At 47.8% G+C, this 21470-nt stretch overlaps 2 protein-coding genes across 4 annotated transcripts in view; both read right to left on the bottom strand.

Annotated features, from left to right (window-relative positions):
- Positions 1-271: 271 nt before the first annotated feature.
- CHGB (chromogranin B) lies at positions 272-9305 on the bottom strand. Its single transcript, XM_059840942.1, has 5 exons — positions 9170-9305; positions 5483-5526; positions 4195-4288; positions 1741-3404; positions 272-639 (listed from the first exon to the last, which is right to left on the bottom strand). The coding sequence occupies exons 1-5, from the start codon at positions 9216-9218 to the stop codon at positions 556-558; spliced, it is 1935 nt and encodes a 644-aa protein (XP_059696925.1). The 5' UTR covers positions 9219-9305; the 3' UTR covers positions 272-555.
- A 4673-nt stretch (positions 9306-13978) lies between these two features.
- Positions 13979-21470, bottom strand: part of SHLD1 (shieldin complex subunit 1) — a 39507-nt gene continuing 32015 nt past the window's right edge. For all 3 annotated transcript variants that reach the window (XM_059840946.1, XM_059840947.1, XM_059840948.1), the window contains exon 4: positions 13979-20069. In XM_059840946.1, coding sequence (XP_059696929.1) covers positions 19552-20069 — 518 coding nt within the window. In that variant the 3' untranslated portion in view covers positions 13979-19551. The remainder of the gene's footprint in view (positions 20070-21470) is intronic.

Genomic DNA, 21470 nt, shown 5'->3' with positions numbered 1-21470 from the left:
GACAGTCTGAACACTGAATCCCAGTTTTCAAATGTGCCATAATCCTTGTCAAATGCAGTGAAAATGAGGAAGGAAGCAAGAAATAAATCACTATTGAGGTTTCAAATTCCTGCTTCCCTCTCATGCTCATGCAAAGTGACAAACAAAATGCACAGATAGGGTCCTTGTAACTTTTAAAGGAGTGTTGGAACACCACTGTTCTGTGCACAATCTATACACCTGCCCAGCTCACTCTGAGATCACCCCATCAGCCACATGAACAAGGAGAAGGTTTGGTCCAAGATCCATGGTTTTTATTATTGCAAACTCAGACAAATATATTCCTGAAGAACACTAACACAATTATCTCCAAAAGCATATTAAAAATACCTGCCCACATGAAAGGTTATGTTACTAAAATTCATGCCATTCAGGTCTCAGGAGCATAACAGCAAATTAAAGACACTTTCAGCTGTGTAAATCACTACACAAGAGTGGACAGTGAATAGAATTTCCTGGGTTTTGGGCAAACAACAATCCAGTGGCAGTGACTTTACCACAGAACACAGGACACCTTCAGCCTCTCCTGAGGCTGTTGATCTTCTCTGCTATGTTCTGCAGCTCCAAATCCATGGTGGCAAGGTTTTCCAGCTGCTTTTCCTGTGAAAACAGAGAGCGTTTCACACATCATTGTTAATGCTGGGAAATGTTTTGTTCCAGGGAAAGGAGAGGAAAGGCCATTTCTAAGGCAGATTCTGTCCTGCCACTTCCCAGTCCCTGAGCAGAGCAGGTGTTCACAGCAGTGCAGCCAAGACTTGGGAGATTGGTGAAATTCCCTGCTTTGGACTGAACATAGGCTGCGGAAAGCATCAACATTTTAATTGTGAGAGCTGGCCCTAATTACAGCCTCATCTTTGTAGATTTAAAGCACCACTACCCTCCATTAGGTGGCCTCCTGCCATGTCACAGCTGCAGGTGCTGCCCCTGGGGGTCCCACAGCCAGCACAGGGTGCAGGGAGGGCACAGCTCCCCAGGCACAGAGAGCAGGAGAAGCTTTATGCACCCAGCCTTTACCGGGATGACTTGGTAACACCAATTAGCGCCTGTATAAATCAGCGTCCAGCCTCCCCCGCTCCCAGCACAGCCCTGTGCAATGCAGACACAGTGACACACACCAGGAGGGATCTGACTGATGGCTGTAGGCTCAGTTTTCCTGCCTACTGGAGCAGAACAGGAAGTTCAACAAAAAGAAGAGGATTCACTACGTGTGAACTACACATAGGAACTGGACTTACAGGTGCAGTGCAGGTTCTGCTCTGCAATTCCAGCTGGAAAGTCTGTGGGCAGCCGATTTCCCTCTAAACACCCAATTCACTTTTCAGCTCGGTATTTTAAACAACCCGACAGCCCAAATGGTGCTTGTCAGTTTCCCCTCTGCTCCTACTGCAATGGCACCTTTGTTCTGTCAGTCTGTAGAGCCTCGAGGGAGAGGCAGGGCACAAAAGGGAATAAAATCTTCCCCTTCCTGCCTTGCAGCAGACAGGAGCTGTGCCTTTATCCCACAAATTGTGGCCCGGGGTAGTTCAGCAAACTCAAAGTTCCACTGTTCAAAGAAAGTAGATTTTTTAAATCACTGAAGATCTACTCTCAAACTGTGACTTAATCTTGTTTGTGTTTTTCTGTGCACAGCTTCCCAGCTGCCTTGGGAATGGATTTGGGAGTGTTTCCCCCAGCTTTTCAGGGAAACTGCTGTGCACTTACCTCCTCTTCCGTCAGGGGCCTCTGGCTTAGGCTCCTTCTGTCATTCCCAGCCACATGACGCTTCTTCAGCTCTTCTCCAGAGCTGTACAGCCCTGGGAGTTCAGCTGACTTCTTCCTGTAGTTCAGAAGTTGTGCAAGTTGATCCATCTTGTTGTACTGCCTTTCCACATCATATCCGTTCGTTTTGCCAGGATTCCTCTTCTCGCTGCGCTTGTGCTTCAGAGCACTCTGGATTTGCTTTTCTGACCACCACTCGTAGTCATTGTACTCAGGGAAAAGGCTCTTCTCACTCAGGGCAGGCCTGCCTTCCTCCCTGCCCTCCAGAAGCTGCTCCCCTGTACTGTCCCTTTTGTCCAAGTGCCGGCTTTTCCACCACAGCAGTGGGTAGAAAGGCCTGTAGGATGCTGCGGTTCTCTTCTCTTTCTCTGCGGGCAGATGGCCTCCGTACTCTTCTCTCCCTGCAAACCTTTCCTCCTCTTCATTTTCCACCTGGTCAGTGCTGTGATGCTTCTTTTCCACCTCCTCCTCCAGGCTGTCCTCAGTGCTGTAGTGCCTGCTGGCCTGCCCCTTGTGCTCTCGAGCCTTCTGGGACCCTTCCTGTTGCCTGTTCCCGAGGCGGGCTCTCCCTCCGACACGGCGCTGCCTCTCCTCGCTCAGGTACCTGGCCAGCTCCTCCTGGTTTTCATCACCAAGGTACACCCTGCCCCCAGAACGGCGGGATCCATCGTGCTGCCTCCTCTCCTCGTGCCACTTTTCACTGCTCTCCTCACTGTGGTGGTGCCTCTTGTTTTCCTCTTCCCTGCTCTCCTGGCTCTGCTGCCAGCTGTCCCTGTGCTCCTCACTGCCCTGCTCTGCAGGCCCCTCCTCCTGCAGCTCCTCGGGCCCACGCCTCCCAGGAGAGCCAACCTTCTCCTCAGACTCTTCCTGATGCTTCTGTCGGTGCTTCCACTGCTCCCACAGATTGGCCTCCCCTGCTGGTTCCCCCCTCTCACCACCATGGCCCCTCTTCTCTTCATAGGAGTCACCTGCCCTTTGCTTCCCATGATAACCTTTGCCTTTGAAGGGTTCCTTTCCCTCCTCCCTTTCTTCACTCTCCTCAGATTCTTCACGCTCCTGCTGGTGGGAGAAACCACGTTCCTGAGACTCATGGTGGTATTTCTCACTCCGTTCTTTCTCTCCCTCTTCACCTTCCTGAATTTGCTTGGAAGGGCTCTGCATTCCCTCCTCCAGGTGCCAGCGGCCCCTGGGGCTCTGATCATTTCCACCACGGAACTCATCCACGCTCATGCCCTCAGAGTGGGACTTCTTGGTGAGAACAGCAGCCTCTACATCCTCACAACACTTGCCCTCTTTGCTTTCCTCTTCACTGTGGTAATTCCTCTCCTCCTCTCTCCCAATTTCCTGGTAGTGCTTTTTTTCTTCCATGTGAAGTGTCTCGTCCTGAGCAGATGTGTGGTGTCCAGCCTCCTCCTCCATGCTTTTACCTTCCTCACGAGCAAGTTTCTCCTCATCACCTCCTTCCATGTACTTTTTGGATTCCTCTCCTGCCTGCCTTTGTTCTTTCTCCACGCTCCCAGTAGGATGTTTTTCACTCTCTGCTGGGTCCTTGGGATGCCTCACTTCAGGCTGTTCGTTTTCACTTCTCTCTCTGTCATTTTTATCACCTACAATAACAAAAGCAGCATCATGGAGTAATCCAACCCTCCACTGAAGGGTTATTTCAGAGACATGACTGGCTTCCCAAAGTACCAAGGAAATTTGGACAGAACTGATTGCTTAATTCTGCTTTCAAAACCATTAGTCTGTCACAATTTTGTATGCTTGCCTGGAAAAGGATTAACTAACTAATTAACTCCACTTAATTAGGCATTTTACAAGTTCCCCTGGAATTTCCAGAATAAATTTCCTTCTTTGGCTTTTTTTGTGATCACATTTTTAGTACTGAGTCAAGCTAGCTGTCATTGCCAGTAAAAATCAATGGGATCTGGAGTTGTGTTCAGTTCTTTGAATGCCAGATCAGGCCCACCACAGATGCTTATCCACAATAAAAAGACAACCATCTATTCCAAGCTACCCCAAACCACCAGGAATTCTTTTTAGCAAATTTTGAAGGTATTTTTTTAAATTAACTGAAAAAAAAAAATCAAAGAAATCTGATGCTTTGCAATAGTTATGCTTCATCTTCTCAAGCCATCTAAAGAGTTTGTCAAATCCTCTCAGACTCTCCAGGTAGTTCAAGGTGGGAGCCACAAGTGTCAGGCAAGAATCCCTGGGAATTCCCAGGTCAGGCTGCTTGTTCCCTGAGTGAGACAGACAGAAGGAAACCAGAATTCTGGCACTGAAATTTGGAGGCACAAGTTTCACACAGGCTGAAGTAACAGTTCACCAGCTCCAACACCAGAGAGAAACCATGCACTAAATTCCTTTCCTGAGTTCAGATAACACTGTACTTACTCTTCTTCAGGATTTCTTTGCATTCAGGATTAATGGGGGGTGCATTTGGCTTAGAGAGAGCGTTGGACAGAACCTCCACAATGCACCGGGTTACCTAGAGGAGACAAAACAGGAGAGAAAATCCTCATGGCAAAAATGGAAACTTCACTTCTGACCCAGCTGGGAGATTAGAGTTCAGGCTATTATTAATGAGTTTTGATTAATCCTGTACATTTGGGTTCGCCCCTCGATCCTGTACCAGCAGGAAGAGAACAGACAGGTCTTTTAATCTCCCCTTTTGTTTGCAGAGCTAAAGGGCTTCTTTCGTACCTTTTAAAATATTAAATACCCCACTCCGTACAAAGGAAAGTCAAACAACATGTGCTAACACACCCTATAAAATAAACAGATACAACACACATTCAAAGGATGAGGATTATCCTGTAGGATCTGTCCACATGAGGATACTGCAAAGGCAGTTTGGACTGCCAATACACTAAAACATCTCCATGTCCTCTGTCAGGGACACACTCCACACCTTTTCATATGTGTGTGCGCTGAGTTCTGCCTGGCTTTTAGCACTGAACATTCAACTGGGCTGTCTGGAAGCAGAGAAAATGGATTGATTTAGGAAAGTCACACAATGTGCTCTAATTCTAAGCACTACCAAAGTATGTCCTCTGTATAAAAGGATTTTCAGGTGCTGAAGTTGATGTTGAGAACGAGTGCTCCTGTTTGCTGGGGGTACAAGAGCCTCAGGCTGACTGGCAGGAGACAATGAAACATTTACAGAGCCATTTGTCTTTTAACTATTTCTGGGTATTACCAGGTGTTTGCTGATCTAAATGATCACAGCAACAACCAGTGCAGGGGGTCTGGTGTCAGCTCTGGGAGCAGCTGATGGCATTTATTTAATCACACAGGGTAAGAGCTCTTTCCAAAGAAGGAGAGGAAGGACTATGTCAGTACGTCTGTTATACAGTTGGTAACTGTAGGTATTCCATTTTTCCCCAAAGCTGTCAATACAATAACATGTACTGTACAATATTTCAGATCACTTTTCTGTACAATGCAGAGCTTCACAAGTACCACACTGACACAAGAGCCAGCTCCCATTTCCACCAAACACACTGAGGTGCAGGCAGGCATCTCCTGGCAGCTAAAAGCACTCTGAGTTCCACACCAGCCATCAGCTTTTAAAAAATTTACCCTTAGGAAAAAAAAAATGAAGCATTGTCCTGAGAGTTTAAAGAAATGGAGAATACATCACTGGTGTTTTCTGAGGTTGGTTTGACAAGCACCTACTCACCATTTCTTCAGTATGGTCTTTTTCCACTGGAACTGTGCTGGCACCTGGAAGAAAAACCAATTATCAGAGATTCATTAACACAAGCATCACTGACAGGAGTCCTCAGTCAAATTGGTGTGATGAGGCAGCTTGGGTTTTGGGTTGGCAGTCAACTAAACCAGGCACATTCCACATTAAATATTTCCTTATTTGGATGAAAAAGCCACCTAAAATTAAGGCATAGCACAAGAGAAGAGGCATGGTAACATTTGCAGCACTAAAATAATATACACCAAGAATAATCCCACCCACAAAAAATGCAACAGCAAAGAAAGCCACGTTTAAATTCCAAAATGGAACATTACTTCAAACCAGGTCCTTATGTAGTTGCACCTGTTAAAAAAAATAAATCAGACCCAACAAACAAGGCCTGTTTGCACCCCAAGGATCTTTTGGCTTCTTGGAGAAGCTCTAGGTGCATCCCAGACAGCAGCAGACCATTCTTTAAGACTTTAAAGCAGCTATTGTCCCAGTCCTGCTGGAGAAATGTCCCACTTGGAGGTGGCTCCTGCAAGGATGGAGAGCCAGAAGAGACAGGAAAATTTCCAGTCTCTGAGTGATCCATTATCATTCAAGAAATAAGCAAAACCCCCTCAAATCTTAGTGGAAAACTACTCTGGAAGGAAGCAGTACAACCCATCCCTCACTGTCTCTGCCCTGAGGACATGTGGGATAACTCACACCTCCTTACACTTCTATTGTACCTGGGCCAAGGAATTTGCTTTTGGAAAGAAGCTACTGCCCATAAAACCTCTGTGCTGCCTGATTTTGCCATCACTTCTGCAATGTCTCCAGCTGGTTAATGAGCTTGGCTGCTGTGTGTTATTAATAAACGGAGTCAATTCCCATGCACCTGGAGATTTCCAGGAGTGAGGTTAAGCACCTGTGCCTGCCCCACGGCAGTGTGTGGAAGCAGGACCTGTTGAATCCTGGCTGGGCAGGCCTCCCACATGGTGCAGAATAACAGCACAAACACAGAGCTTGAGGTGCAGCCCTGAAGTCCTTACACGGGCCAGGAGAGTCCTAAATACAACCATGACCTCTCTCTGGCTGGGTCAGTGAGAGACCTCCTGAAACAGATGAACACACAGCACATCATGGAGATGAAGGAGGTCAGTTTTACCTCTCAACATCAGGAGGATGAGCACTGTCCCAAGGAGGACAGGAGCACGTAGCCTTACGCTATTTAAAGCAACGCAACCTTTTTATTCTCTGTGCTGGCAGAGGAAGCAGACATCCCCTGGAGCACTGACTCAGAGTGTAATAGCTGAGCATCATACACTAATAACTCCTGATATTTCTGTGCTCTCCCCCAAACACACATGCAGGGATGTGCGTCTCCAGCCCCCATCCCTTCCCTGCATATACAAGTGCCATCAGAGAAGGGAACCCACACAAGGAGAGCACAGAAGGGATTCCCCTAAAATAGCACTGCATCCCTCCCCCAGAGTGCCAGGTGGTGTGTGAGGGGAGATGGTGCTGCTCAGAGCCAAGCCTCTCCCCCATCTCTGGCGTTCAGAGCCGGCTGAGGCAGCTCCGAGCTCCTTCACTAACCCAGTATGCAAATGATTGCCAGGCTGCTGCAGGCAGGAAGAGCAGCACGCACATACAACGGGGCAGGAGACAAAGCTCCTCCCACCAAAACAAGTGTTATTCTTAAAAAGACATTCTCTCAGTCCCACAGGTGTTGGGGATGTTGCTCTTACAGCAGGAGCTGCTCCCAGGCTCCACTCACTTCAAAGAACAGTTATGAGCCCCTTCACGGGCTCTTTTAGGGGAGTCTCCTCTGCTCCTCCAGCCCCCGTGAAAACCTGACAGGCTCCAGGGCAAACATCTGATTTTGTCCTTTGACACAGCACATCTCCTGTGAGTGACACCCAGCTGATGGGATAAAGCACAGAGCAGACAAACTCCTGGACATCTTTTCCTACCTCAGGCCACCCCCTGAGTGCTCTCAGTGGCACAGGAAGACAAAGTCAGGTTGTACCCACTGTCTTTGTTGCCCAAAAGCTCCCAAGAGCTTGGATAACAGTGAAAGATAGCATGAACAAAGAGGGAGCATCATAACAACATCAGGAGAACCAAATGGTATTGGACAAACCTCATATTAACCTGTCTGGAGAACCAGGATGAGGCTCCAATCCATGCCAGAGCCTGAAATAACACACTGAGGCAGCTGCTCTGCCAGGGCTGAGCCAGGAAGGTAGTGGGGAGCCAGCAGTGCCCCACTTTACCAGGTGCTGGCACTGCCAGCCCACACCAGCTGGCAAGAGCTCCCTTGGGGCCACCTGCCACCTGAAGGTGCTGGCCAACACGGCTGCCATGCTCTGTGCGTGTGCTCAGGAGGGGTGAGGCCATCACCCTGACAGGGACAGCAGGCTCAGGCAGCAGGGCACCCACCCGTGGCCTCGCAGGAACACAGACGGAGCACGGCAGGGCTCCAGAGAAAAGCCCGAGCACGTGCCAGCATGGAAACCTTGCACCTGAACACACAGCAAGAAACAAACCACAGCCCCACGAAGCAAAGCTAAGCCCTGGCTCTGCTTTACCCTCCTGAACCAAGTCTGCCCAGGCAGCTGCGATCAGATTATTTGATTCTGCCTAAGTACTGAGAGTTTATGAATATCTTGAGAAATGATAAATGCAGGACAAATTCACACGGTTCTTGCTTGCATCTCCAAGATTAGAACAGATCTTCAGGTGGGTCCCTGATGAAATCCCCACATAGCTTTGTTTCATCAGTGCAGATGACTCAGTGCAGTGTCATTCCTCACCAAAATGTCACACTGTCTTCCTAGGCAGGATCACTGAAATTTAGGCATATTGATTTGCAGGAGTACTAGAAAGTTCTTGAAGTTAATGTTTAACCAGTTCAACATTTGAAAGCACGACAGCCACAAAGGATGTAAAGTACTGGATCTGTTTGATGGCATAAACAGGAAAAAAAATATTTGGTAACAAACCCCAATAGAATTTATGGTGTAAGTGTGGTGAGCTTCTCTGTGTTGGGGTCTTTTCACCTCCTTCTTTGATTTCAATAAAGGCACTTGAAGGCAGCCAACTTCCTCACAATATCTGTACAAGTCCCAGAAGTGTGGAGACTTCTAATAGACCTAAAGCTAAAATACTCAACCCAGAATGACACCGACTCTTTCAACCAATGATGTAAGTATGCATAAAACACTATAGAGCCAAGCCACCACCTCATTCTATTGTGTTTAAGGTTCATTTCACCGCGGCGTTTTAGTATTTAATGCCGCGTGCAAAAAAATTAAAAATCCCGTTAGTTAAACCCGCAGAGCCGCTACTTTGCCACCACCTCCCAGCATCCAGCACCGGCTGGCAAACACCCAGCAGCACCGCTGTAACGAAGCGGCACCGAGAAGTCTTTGTGCAAAGACGCTGCACCGGGATAAAAATAAAGGCGGAGCAGCCGAGGAGCTCTCGCCCAGCGCCATCCCCAGGCCCCAGCCTCGCCGCCCCTTCCCGAGGGGAGACCCCGGGCTGCGGGTCCCGCACCCACAGCCGCCTCCCCGGAGCGAGCCCGTCCATCCCTCCTCCGCTCCCCGCGCCCGCTGGGGCTGCTCCCGGGCCGTTCCCCGCCCACCCCAGCGCTCTCCCGGCGGGATGTGCCCTCGCCCCGCTCACCTGCCAGGGCGGCGGCCGCCAGGAGAGCGAGCAGCGCCGGCGGCCCCATGCTCGGCTGCGCTGCGCTGGGCTGCGCTCGGCGGCTCCGGCGCGGTTTAAAAGGGGAGCGGGGGCGGAGGAGCGGGCGGGGGGCCCCGCCAGAGCTGCGTCACCGCGAGCCCCCGGGGGCGGTGCCGCCCCCGCGCCCTCTCCTCTCCTCTCCTCTCCTCTCCTCTCCTCTCCTCTCCTCTCCTCTCCTCTCCTCTCCTCTCCTCTCCGCCGCCCCCTCCCCTCCAGAGCAGGGCAACTTTCTCACAGGCTGGGCAAGCCGAGAGCGCTTTCCTTTCCTTGGCAACTACCGCAGCCGCCCTGCCCGTCCCCCGACTAACACTTCCAAGACCCCTGTACATCCCCATGCCCCGCCGTGCCTCAGCAAAGGGAGAAAGCGGGGCTTCCCTGCCTCTTTCTCCAGCTCGGAGGATGCGGTAGCATCCTTAGGTCTTTCCCACCGTCAGAGGATGCCGAGCCTCTGTCGAAGGGAGGAGGTGCGGTAACCCATCCGTCTGAAACAGCTTCCACAAGACATCACCGCCGCGCTCCCACACCCTTTTCCCATCAAAGCCTTCAGGTGCTGCTGCAGCCTTTTCTTCCGGCAAGGTTTTTGTCCCTTCCCCTCCCCTCATTGCTCCCTCCTCTCACAGCCTCCCCCCACCCCCTATCCAGTACACCCAGACCCGGAGAACGACTGGGAAGTAATCCCAGTACTTATGGCACCTGGGGAGGCAATGGCATGCAATACTCCCCAAGAGTTCTACCAGGGAAATCACTGCTCTCAGCATCCATCTCCACAGCCAAACCTCTTATTTACTGTGATGATGCTCTGGAGAGCCAGAGGAAGCATACACAGATCAAGTTTTACATCGTTTCCTTTAACAGCCCCTGCTGTCCCAGTTAGTCCGTAGCAGAATAAAAAGCTTAAATGACAAGTTAAAACGAGGAAGTCCCAATGTTCCACCCGGTTCCCTTCAGAGCCAGGCAAAGACCAGAACTCCTTCTGTTTTTCATTAACCCTCAGAGGGCCACCTCCAATTTTAAGTGTATTTACAGTTTTCTTTTTTGTCTTCAGAGCCGAGCAGATGGCCCTCTAACTGCCCGTGTTCCCAGAGGACAATGGATCTATACACCAAGCTGGCAGTTCCCTCTGTTATCATTCCTGTGCCATTCTATTGTCCATTAACAATGGCAGGCTGCTACAGCCACACAGCCTTCAAAGACACAAAACAGGACACAAGCACAGTGCTCCAATACAACTCACCAGCAGGAAGCAGAATTCCAGCTCCATTTGAAGCCTGCTTCAGGAGACACCAGGAGGCCAAGCCAGACACCTTGTACACCTTGCATTCAGGTTGCCATTTCTGCAAAGTAACACAATCCAGTCACCTGGCCACCATGGAAGACAAACCACCTGCAATATCTCCCATCTCCCTCCTGCATGCTGTTCTGTACTGCCTATGCCAACCCGATCTCCACAGGCAAGTGCTTCTTTGGGAATCTCCAGTCTTGGCTTTGGGAAGTCACAAGCCTGTTTCAAAAGACTGAAAAATTTCCCTGGCTCCAAGGACCCCATATCCTCCTCTGTGTGAGGATTCAGCATGGCCTCAACTGTTGCTTTCTTCAGCTGCTCATGAGAAAGAATTTTAAGTGAAACATTTACCTTTTATGTGTTCTCTGCTTCTGCAGGCATATAAATAGCATGTTTTGCCATCAGTTACATCAGGGTCTGCATGGGAGCACCTTCACACCTTCAGATTTGATCAGGTTCGAGGATACAAAGATTTGAAAATGTTGCAGGAGGCCTCTGACAGGAGTAGGGACAGAACTGGTTGGAGTATATCCAACTCTGTCTTCATAGTGGGATTCCAAAACAGGATCCCATAGACTCTTCTCCCAGCACTGGAAAACCAGAGCATCCAAGCATCTTGCCCACAGTTAATTAAGTCAGCCTTTGTTTTCAAAGCACTGTCACTTCACATGGACTTTTACAGCCAAGTATCAGCTGGGGTGAGTTTCTCTGAAGATCAGGAGAGAGCTGTGACTGCACTAAATCAGGGTTACTGCAGGCAAAGGCACATTTCATTTGATCAGCTGTGAGTGACACACCCCAACCTCCTTTCTCAGATATGTCAGTTCTCTGACTGCAGTGACATCCATGCCTCGCAATGTTGTGACAATCTATTGCGCTATGAATAAACAGTATTTATCCTGTGGGATTCTCTCAAATACAAATGCTTTAAAAAATTACACATTTGGCTCATGCTAGAAGCTGGAACTTCAAAGGATGACAAGCAATTTCTGTGCCTGAGCTCCTTCTAAATTGAGAGGAGACTGCATGAGGAAAATGAGGATTGCTCTTCTAATTAGGTGTGCTAGTGGGGATTATCTTCATTCTTACATGCCAATTAGTTTTCATGGCATTAAAATACTGCCGCCCATTTCATGAACAAACTCATCTCTTTCATTCAGGAGGTGCTGAGAGGATGGGTCTGGAGAAAGACAACTGCACCTAAAGGCCACCATCTATCCAGTTTCCCTAAGAGAACCAAAATCCTTTCAGAAACCTTGCCATATGCAGTGCTCATTGCAACATAAGGGATGATGGAGCTGCACAGCTGACACATTTTTGGGTCCTTCTTCCACAAAAGTGAAACAGCACCTGTCACCACCTGTGGCCTTAGCACATGGCACCAGTGCCCACCAAACTGAGCGGCAGCTGAGAGACCCTGGGTGGTACAGATGGGTGATTTCTGTAGCGTGGGCAAATATATTTTTTTCTTTTCTGTATTTATATAGCACCTCACACTGTAGGGTTTTATTCATGCCACATGCACTTAGGCAATGCAGAAAAAGCTGCTAGAAACTGACTTCCAATCTTTAGTGTGACAAGACTTTTTTCATTAAAAAATTCAAAGAATTTAGAGGGTATTTTTACTTGAGAACCTTAAAAGTTCAGTTTGGCTCTTCCTGAATTGTCTTTCTTAGTCTTCTTAAAAAAACAAATTTTCTTCACTTGTAACCTTCTTCTCTTCCATGCAGGATCCTTCTAGCTCCTGTTTTTCAGTGATGTGTCTATTCCACAGAAATGAGGTCAAATATTATATGGCCTAACCGAAAAGAGGTTTAAAATAAGTCTACAAGGGATGTCATAACTATTAAGTGGTATGAAAAATCCATGCACAGAGCCTGCTGTGGTCTTCTGGAAAAAGCTCTGTGCTACCTGCTATTAATCCTCAGGGCTTCTGGATACACTCATAGGCTGCAGAATGAAAGAAAAGAAACCACCAAATCCAAAACAGAGGTGAGAGAGGGAAAACCAAGTATAAACACAACCATTTATCCAACATCCCAGGTTTTCCACAGAACATTGTCCCATATACTGCTCACACATACCTCTCTTCCTCCCCAGTCATCCTTCTCTCAGTTTGTTAGCTCAGATGGCAGAAAACTGGATAATGCTGCAATACAAAAATAAGTTTAAAATGATAGAGAGATAGATAGATAGATAGACAGACAGACAGACAGCAAGCATACTTTGGAAGCTAGGGGCATTTTTTCCATACTGCAGTCAGCATGAAGTGCCACTTCCTAGATCCTTCCCTAGTAGAACTCACTGACATTGCTTGCTCCAGGTAGGAAATGCAAGTTAGCTTCTGCAATTCCACTGGTAAATGTCTCCAGGGGAAAGATGATACTGATGGGAACCAACAGGCATATCTCCTCCTAGAAGAGAAACTTGGAATTTGCCTAATAATGTGGGCACCACTGGCATTTTTAGTCACAAGACTTCATATTTTCTGAGCTGCCACTTCTCACCTAATTTTCTGTCAGAAAAGATCTGCTGGACTCCAACTCAAAATTGACCACTCCAGATGAACTGTGGCCATCAAGCTAAAATGCAGCTTTTGGATCTGAGCAGGGGAACAAGCAGCCCTGACATGATTACTCATGGCTTTACAAATTTGGCTATGACTAAACCTTCTCCCAGCCTCAGCTGTCACCAAATTGCCTTGCTGACAACAGAAGCAACCTCCACAGCCCCAGGTGCCTCCTCCTCTACCGGGGGGAAGAGCACCCAACACCTCCCTGACCAGAGAGGAGTCCTGGACAATGAACAGTGCCCAAAAGCTGCCACCACATCTCTCTGGGCTGGCTTTTGGAGGAGTAGCATCACTGCAGGACTGGAGTTCCCAGGCAGTTGATGCCCAGAGAGCAGCTGGAGATTGCTGGAGCATCTCTCCCTGCAGGCTGGGCATGGCTGAGCTGCACACCCTGGTGCTGCCCCAAAGAAAACCCTTCATGAAACAACCCCTGCCAATGCCCCCTGCTCTTTTTTCACTTACACTGGTTAATTAACCTCCTTGGTGAACTTTGGAGCTTCTGTAGTAGAATAAAAAACAGGATAGAAATTTCTTTCAGCAAGTAAAATGTGGACACTTAAGCCCTTGTATTTTGAGTACTGCTTGTCATTAGGCAAAAATTACTTTATTAGTTGCCTTTGCACTGCAAATAATTACATTTAGGCCATTAAATTGCCCTATTCAGTGTTTCTGCCTGCTTTTTGTCAACTGTGCATGTTCCATTTAATATTTAAAGACTGGGGCACTAGTCTGGCTTATTTAGTAATTAATTTCTTTAAATATTTATAGCACTTTGACTCTCAGCAAGGGTTCTGTTTGGTAAGAACAATACTATTCTGTGCTTGATAGTGTCATGGAAATTTCAGAGGCAAATTTCCATTTTGTAGCATGAAAACATAAAGATTTCTGCAACAGATTGTAATGATTTCAGAATAAAGTTTTTATTACTGAACAATGTATGTACTGAAAAAAATAATCCGATTATGCCCTTGCACATAATTGCACTGAAAATACAGTGTTGAGAGATCCATTTTATGACAGCAGTATTCACACAGCAAAAGGAATCCCCCAAGAAATTTTCCATCACCTTTTTTCGAATCACCACTGGCACAAAGAACAAAACCCAACTGCAAAAAATGCCTAGGAAAGAGAGAGCACAACCTACAAAATGCAGGAGGATATTTTGCTAGCATCTTTTCCCCTTAGAATATCCTTCTCCTTTTGCATACCCCGATTTTAGGCCCTTTGTATGAAATGCTGTGTGCTTATCAAAAAATCTTAAAAGGCTTAAGCTTAAAGGCAGCCTTGGGAAATGAAAATAGCAGGAAGATGCTCCATCTGTGTAAATTTGTCTAGTAACCCTGACAGTGGGAAGGTGATCCAAACAGGAAAAGAGACCTTAAAAGAGACTCTGCTACTCTGGATATGAGAAAAAGCAAGCCACAGTGGGTGGCTTTGCCAGCACTCAGATGAGGCACACTGAGCCTGATTTTTTTTGGGAAAAATCAGCTGCAGAAGCATCCCATGGGAATGGGAACAGGAGGAAGGGCACAGGAATCAGTCTGATGCTTGTCCAGCACACCATTGCATTTTCAGCCTAATTCACTGCTGCCTTTGGAAAGACTCCCCCAGCCCTCAAAACAGCAGTCTGTCCCCTCATGGCAAAAGAACTTTTTTTCCCTACTAATTCACGTGCAACCAGGCTATTCTGGAACACCAGACAAGCAGCATGAACATTCCCAGAGACAGAACCCAGCCATGGCACTAGCCTGCACTCACACCTTTATCATGTGGTGCTCAGGTTGTCCCAGGGACCAGTCAGACCCAGGGAAGGTGCAAAAACAAGGACCAAAACCAAGCTGGCCTCACAGAACACGTGCTGAGTTGCTTCTTTAACAGGGGGGCTGGACCACACATGCAAAATCTCTATTATTGTTGGAACATCTAATTGCAGGGTTTTGAGGGGAATTGCTGTTAGAGACGTGGGTCTAAGTGCCCTGCTCTTTCACTCTTTCTCTGAAGCTCTCAGATACCCAAAACAAGCTGCTGGCAACTTAGAAAAAACTGGTGAAAGTCACACTGAAAATGCGTTGCAGGGCACACCATCCCCAGCTCAGTATCCTTAATTACAGAATCACCCTGTTTCTCTGGCCGAGAGGTGCTGACTTTAGCACCCATTTAGCACCATTCCTGGCTCACCTCTCACAGCAGTGCAGGTAACACTGGAAAGTGATACCTGCCCTAAGGCTGACATTTCCATTACAAGGACCTGCCTTCCAATGCAGGTGAAAGCTTGTTTGGCTTGTACTGAGGGTGAAATTTTCTATGACAGTTGCTCTTTCATTACAAGACTTTCCCTCCCAAGTCCCAGCATCTGCAAACAAAGAGGCCACTGCAAAGGCAATTTTAAAAAAGGTTTGACCTTTCAGCCACAAGTTTTCTGGCTTTGGTTAGCTCCAGCTATTGCTTTAATCATATCTTATTATTTCATGCTCTGTGTGCTGCGTGCCAGATTTTACTTTTAAGGAAGAAATGCTGGCATATGCTGTTGCCTAATCAATGTGTGGGGGAAAATAGTCATTAGGGAAAGCCTACAGAACAGGGTATTTTTAAAATGAACTTCTGTGTTGTGGGAAAACATATGCCCCACACAAAATCGCCAATGCTCAGTAATGAAACAGCCACATTTACACAGGATGCACAGTGCCTGTCATATAGCAGTTTTAACAGCATATGTCCTGATACATCCAGGCACACCAAAGCACTTTGAACTCCTGGGGGAAAATCCCCCGTGGCATAAACAGCCCTGGCTCCATTCACTTCACTAAGGTCAGCTCAGGGCTTGCTTCAGCACCTGTGGCAGGAGCCCAGCTCTCCCTGGCTGCCTTTGGGCTCCAGGACTGGGCAGGTCGCTGGCATGAATCAGCACCTCCCACCAGCAGCTGTGTGGGAGGGAAAATAAAAATGCTGTTGGAGTAAAAAGCACAGAGGCCATTAATACCAAACGTCCTGGAGCAGCTCCCAGCCAGGGAATGACTTCACAGCAGCAGGACTCAGCAAGGATGACAAAAGAGCTTGGATCAGGCATTTATAGAAGGGAGTAGAGGCAGCACTCTCAGCCTGCCAGAGCTGGTCCTAGGCTGGGCCCCAAGGCCACTCCAGTGGCTGGAGTGCATGGGCAGGGCTCAGTGCCTGCAGCAGCTCCCTCACCCCTCTGACACACTGGGGATGCTGGTCCAGCTCAGATGCCAAACACCCACCCCAAAGCACACACACCTCTAACAGACCCTCGGTGGGATTTGGATCTGGGCTGCGCAGCAGGGAAACCCCTGGGCCAAGGCAAGTCCTCACCATGTCATGTGTTCCTCCTACTTGGCAATGGGGGATCAATTTTGGCCTTGCTTGTCCTACCTTATGGGACTGATTCCCCATCTTTTACTTCACTTACACTGTGCCTGAGGATCCTGTGGGATCTTGCATACCCAGGTGTAGGTTTTCAGGTGTTGCTCTAAGTTAGGCTCAGAGAGCTGCTCCTCGCCTGTTAGCCTTGAACAAACAGAAGGGAAAAAAACCTTGGATTTGTTCTGCAGTGTAAACCCCCAAATGCCTTGGCTAAAGCATCCTCCACACACAGGGGGATGAAGAGAGGTGACAGCAGCTGGCTTTGCCAGCAGAGGTGAGAACCACCAGTGCTGGGGGGGCAAGGTGAGCTGAAACCATGCAAGTGTCAAAACTAAGTCAAGTGCAAGCCAGGGAGAGAGGAAGGCACTTCACCTCTCAGGAATAAACTCAGTTTCTCAGATTAGCGCACAGGCTGGGGGGAAATGGAGACAACATGGGACAATTCTGTGAGGGCTTCATACCACTCTTGGTACTTGCCATGCAAAAAGACTGTCTTTTACCTTGAGGAAGCCATGGATAGTCATATCCGTGATCCACTGGAAGTGAGCAGTGCACAGAGCTGCAGCACTCCTGATTCTGAGGGGTGCAAACTTCTCAAAAGATTGCATGTTTCAGCAGCACAGAGATTACCATGTCCTCTGCAAGATGCCAGACAAGATTTGCAGATATGAGTCATAATCCAAATTTTTCAGCTGCATCCAGTCTGTTCTGCCTACACTGGTCCTTAAAATTGAACAGTTTCATGCTCTCCTCTGCCAGTATCTCTCTTCATGTTCTTCCAGCAGCCACCTTTTCTCTATTTTGTCATTCTGAGCTTCTTCTCTCTTCCATCAAAACCCAGTAGGGATGTCTCAAACATCAAAGAGCAGGAACTTCCTATTTTTCTGCAAGCTTTCTTTGTGGAAATTCAATGTCTGGCTTTTTTTTTTTTTTAATTAAAATAATTTTTTAAAAGTTTGAAAAGGAGACCAGATGGTATTCAAGCTAACCTAAAGCACTGACCAATTCATCAACAAACCAAATACAGCAACTAAAGCGATTCAGATGCAGACCTCTGATTTCTCCATCTCTCTCTTCATGGGAGTTTACTTCCCTAAAAATGGCAGTTAAGAGGCTTTGCACAGCAGCTAATTTAACTGTGTGGAACAGCATAAACACTGGCAAAGATTAAAAGCAACAACATGTGATTGACAATGAAGACCTTCCTTCTTCCCTGTACATCCTCAGCAGTATCTCCCTACATCTGTCAAACCAGTGCCCTTGGGGCTGTGACAGATCTGTGGCGGTTAAGCAGTGGGAGCTGGCAGAGGGGCCAGTGATGTTACTGTAATTACTGACAGCACACTCAGGAGCATGCTTGCTTTTTCCAGCTGTATCTGTGGCTTAACTAGCTGATATTACCATTCTCTATAGTTTTTGCCAGCAGGATGCTTTCATCTGGATTTTGATACACAAGCACCTGTGGGTTTGTTTGCTACTACAGAAATGATGCTGCATCCTCACCTCCTTTTTTCCCCTTAGTACCATTAACTTGAGTAATGCTGAGGGAGCAGCTGAAGGTCTGCTCCAATATTCTGTGTGCCCTCCAGCACATGTACAACGCTTTTGCCATAAAAGCAAGCAAGCAACACACAGAGCAGGACCACCACAAAGCTAAATGTATTGGTTCCATGATGACTCAAGGACAGGAAACTAAACCCAGGCACTTCCAATATAAATCTATTTGCAAAGAGAAATTAAGTCCTAAGACTTTGGCCATAACTTGCAGCAAGCTGGGCCCCCTCCTTCTCTGACTGAAGGCAGCAGCCAAATTTCCATTGCCTTTGCTGGACACACCTGCAGAGCACAGCAGCTGTGCCAATCTGCCAGGGGCAGCAAGGCAGGAATAGCAGTCCCACGTGGGACTGCACCAGGGAATGTGACATGCAGGAACACAAACACCCACTCTGAGATCTGGCCAGTGGGGACAGGGAGTGGATGAGAGGTTTGCAGCTGGGCTGGCAAACAATGGACATCAAATACCAAAATTGGTGTGAGCACTGTGGCTGTACTGGAGCAACCACACTGATGGTGACCTTTGAGACCCCAACCACCCTTTCTGTCTTTCTTTCTTTCTCCTTCGCCCATCTGCTGTCATCCTAAACACTTCCCTTCCTCTGGCACTCTGTGCTTCCTTGCTCACACCCACGCTGGAGAATGGCCTCCCCAGTCAGCAAACAACACCACTACAGCAAACTGCTCTTTCAGTCCACAGGCCAGTGGGTGGAAAACATGCACGAAGACATTTATCTGCCTGGCAGAGGCAGTAAAGCAACAAAGAAGCCACCGAGCTGGGAGGCTTCTGAGAGAGAAACCTTGAGTGTCTGTGTGTTCACTGCTCTGTTGCTGACTGACATCAGCCTCTTTGGGCTCAGAGAGATCCATTTCATTTTAAAGGGAACTTTCCCCCAGGGATCTCATTAGCACCACCATGAAAGTCAGAAAAGAACTGAAGGTTGTTGGGGGCGGTAATGGTGAGGAGGTAAATAGGACAGAAGCACTGTCAGAGAGCATACTCAGAGCTGTATTTTCTCTTTCTCATGCACACACACACTTTTTCTGTCAGAAAAACTCACTTGGTATTGCAGTAATGAACTGCGGGGTTATATGTCTGTAGGTAAAAACACAGAGCTAACAGGCACCACATGGAGACATATATTCAGAACAAAATCTTAACTTTCCCTCTGCAGGGCTGGGGCACGCCATGCCAAGGTCATTCAAGCATTCTGTTCTAGCCAACAGCATTGGACAGCAATGCCCACCCAGGGGCTGAATTTGAGCTGGACCACTGTTAACCTGGGGTAAGGATGCAGACCAATTTAAAAGCCTGGTAGATATAAATTATCATGTTTGATGTCCCATCAACAAACACTGCATGACCCCTCCCAACCCTTCGAAGAGCAAAGTGCAAGGTCTGGTGTGGGTGAAGCCCTCAATGGAGCATCTGGTGCTGAAGGTGTTGCTTGGATAACAATGTCTGTCTAATAAAGTCACCTCTTTCTGGAGTGAAAGCAAAGCTTCCATGACAGCAACAAAGCAGTGTCTTGCTCACTTCTCATGTGACACATCAGGGCTACGTTCTGCCTGTGTTTGTTTCAAGAGGAACTGCAGGACATCATCTGAGAGTCCAGGTGTCCTCCTATTTTCCAACAAGACTTCTCCTTCAGCTGGCTTTGAAAAGTAAGCAGAAGGGGGGTGGTTTGGGAAGATCTTACATCCATCTCTGTTCAAGACCAACTGTGCCATTTGCAGGCAACGTGACACATATTTTGTTCCGTCCTTTTGCTCCAGCTCTGAAATCTTCTGTGACAGACACTGTGAGGCAGCCTCATAGGTCGGATCCTTTCTCTCTGGCTGCTTTCTGCAATACATTTTGTAGAAGCTATCCAGAGAGTCTCTGATGCTGGGATCTTCTGCACCATCATGTTCATACATCCATGAGAGCACAGCATCATTAGGTTCAGAGGGCTCACACAGCCCTGCTTTTAGGTAACAGCTCACGTTTGCTTCCTCAGAGCCTTCAGCAGAACAGCCTGCAGGAGCTGCAGATGATGGATTGCTTTCTCCTGCAAGCAGAGGATCAATGAAACTCATTAGTCACCAGGTCATCTCTGTGGCAAAGTTTTTTTCTGTCCCCCTCCCACTGCAATCTGGCAAACAGGCTCTTTGCATGAGCAAAGTGCTGCTCTGAACACAGCTGGCCTGCCACAGGGCCTTCCTGCACAGATTGGTGAGAGATGGGCTGATTTGGGGACCTCACAGCTGTCCCAGCCTTGACACTGCAGTGACTGAACCTACTTGGTGGTACAGATCTCCTGGTTCCTCTCAGTTACACTTCCAAAGAGGTGGAAATTGGGATCTGCTGCTCCTAGAGATGACAGCTGACCCACAAGGAAGTCTGGTTTGCAGCTGAGACAGTTCTGCATCGTTTTTTTTCCCTCGTCCTTACTTTTAATAGTTTTCAACTTTAATCCAACACAATGTGCAGTCCTGATCTCCAGCTTTCAGCCAGATTCACAGCCTCCAAACCAACACTGTTCTGGTGACTGCATGGAGTTTCAGAATGAGGACTGCAAAGGGGGACTGTGCTTCCCCATGAAATCCCATTTTTGCAGCCCTGCTGCACTAAACGCTCTCCCCACACCCTGATGGAATTTTTATCGATAGAATCAATGCAAAAGCCAAGGACCTGTTCTTGCCCAGCTCTTCTCCTCCTTCCTTGCTGACCCACATCTCTGGATAACAGGGCTGTGGTTTTCTCTTGCTGCAGAGCAATCAAGGGGGATGCTTTGCACTAATTAACACAGCACAACAGGGACACTTGGCAGTGACAAGACCAGGACAATAAGCAAGCTTCTAGGAGGAAGAAGTTCCACAAAGAGACCTTGAATTGGGCTCTGGTAGCCAGGTATTGCCTCTGACTGCAATCTCATCTCCAAGCCCACTGCACCAGACCGTTTGCCAAGCACCTGAGTCACCGACAAGGAAATTTTCCAGGGCTCAGCCAGAGGTTGCACAGCCGTCATCTGCAAGTTACATAAGCAGGATGCAGGCAGTCAGAAAATAGCTTGGTCTTTTCTAATTCTGTGAAATGTGAAGCAGAGTGCAGTCCTTCATTCTGGCAGGAGACCACGTTCAAAGGGAATCTCAGTGTGGTGGCAGAAGGCTGTTTTTCTCTCCTGGTACAGAGAGCCACCCTTCCCTTCCTAAGCAGAGGTTCATTAACGTGAAATTAAGCTGTCTGCGCAGACACGCTGTACCTCATCTCTTTCTTCCTCTCCCTACTTCCTATCTTTGATCTTTCTTCTCAATTGCACTTCATCTCTGATTATGCAATTTTAAATAGAACTTTCCCTCCCCTTGCAATGTGTCACTTCCAATGCATACAAAGAAAAGCTTGGTGGCCTTCTTTTAAAAGTGAGCTATGGCATCAGAATAGCAGATCAGAGAACGGGTCCGTTTTTCCT

The sequence above is a fragment of the Haemorhous mexicanus genome, chromosome 3 (genome assembly GCF_027477595.1).
Source record: "Haemorhous mexicanus isolate bHaeMex1 chromosome 3, bHaeMex1.pri, whole genome shotgun sequence".
NCBI classification, from domain to species: domain Eukaryota; kingdom Metazoa; phylum Chordata; class Aves; order Passeriformes; family Fringillidae; genus Haemorhous; species Haemorhous mexicanus.
Note: the sequence above shows the minus strand (reverse complement) of the source record. Positions and strands in the feature narration are given on the sequence as shown.

What these genes read in the sequence shown, in the direction of transcription:
- CHGB (XM_059840942.1), bottom strand. Translation starts at nt 9,218, where the DNA reads ATGGGGCCGCCGGCGCTGCTCGCTCTCCTGGCGGCCGCCGCCCTGGCA. An exon ending in AAGACCATACTGAAGAAATG is followed by an intron (nt 4,289 to 5,482) that starts GTGAGTAGGTGC and finishes TGTCTCCTCTAG; the next exon opens with GTAACCCGGTGCATTGTGGA. An exon ending in CAAAGAAATCCTGAAGAAGA is followed by an intron (nt 3,405 to 4,194) that starts GTAAGTACAGTG and finishes TTGTTATTGTAG; the next exon opens with GTGATAAAAATGACAGAGAG.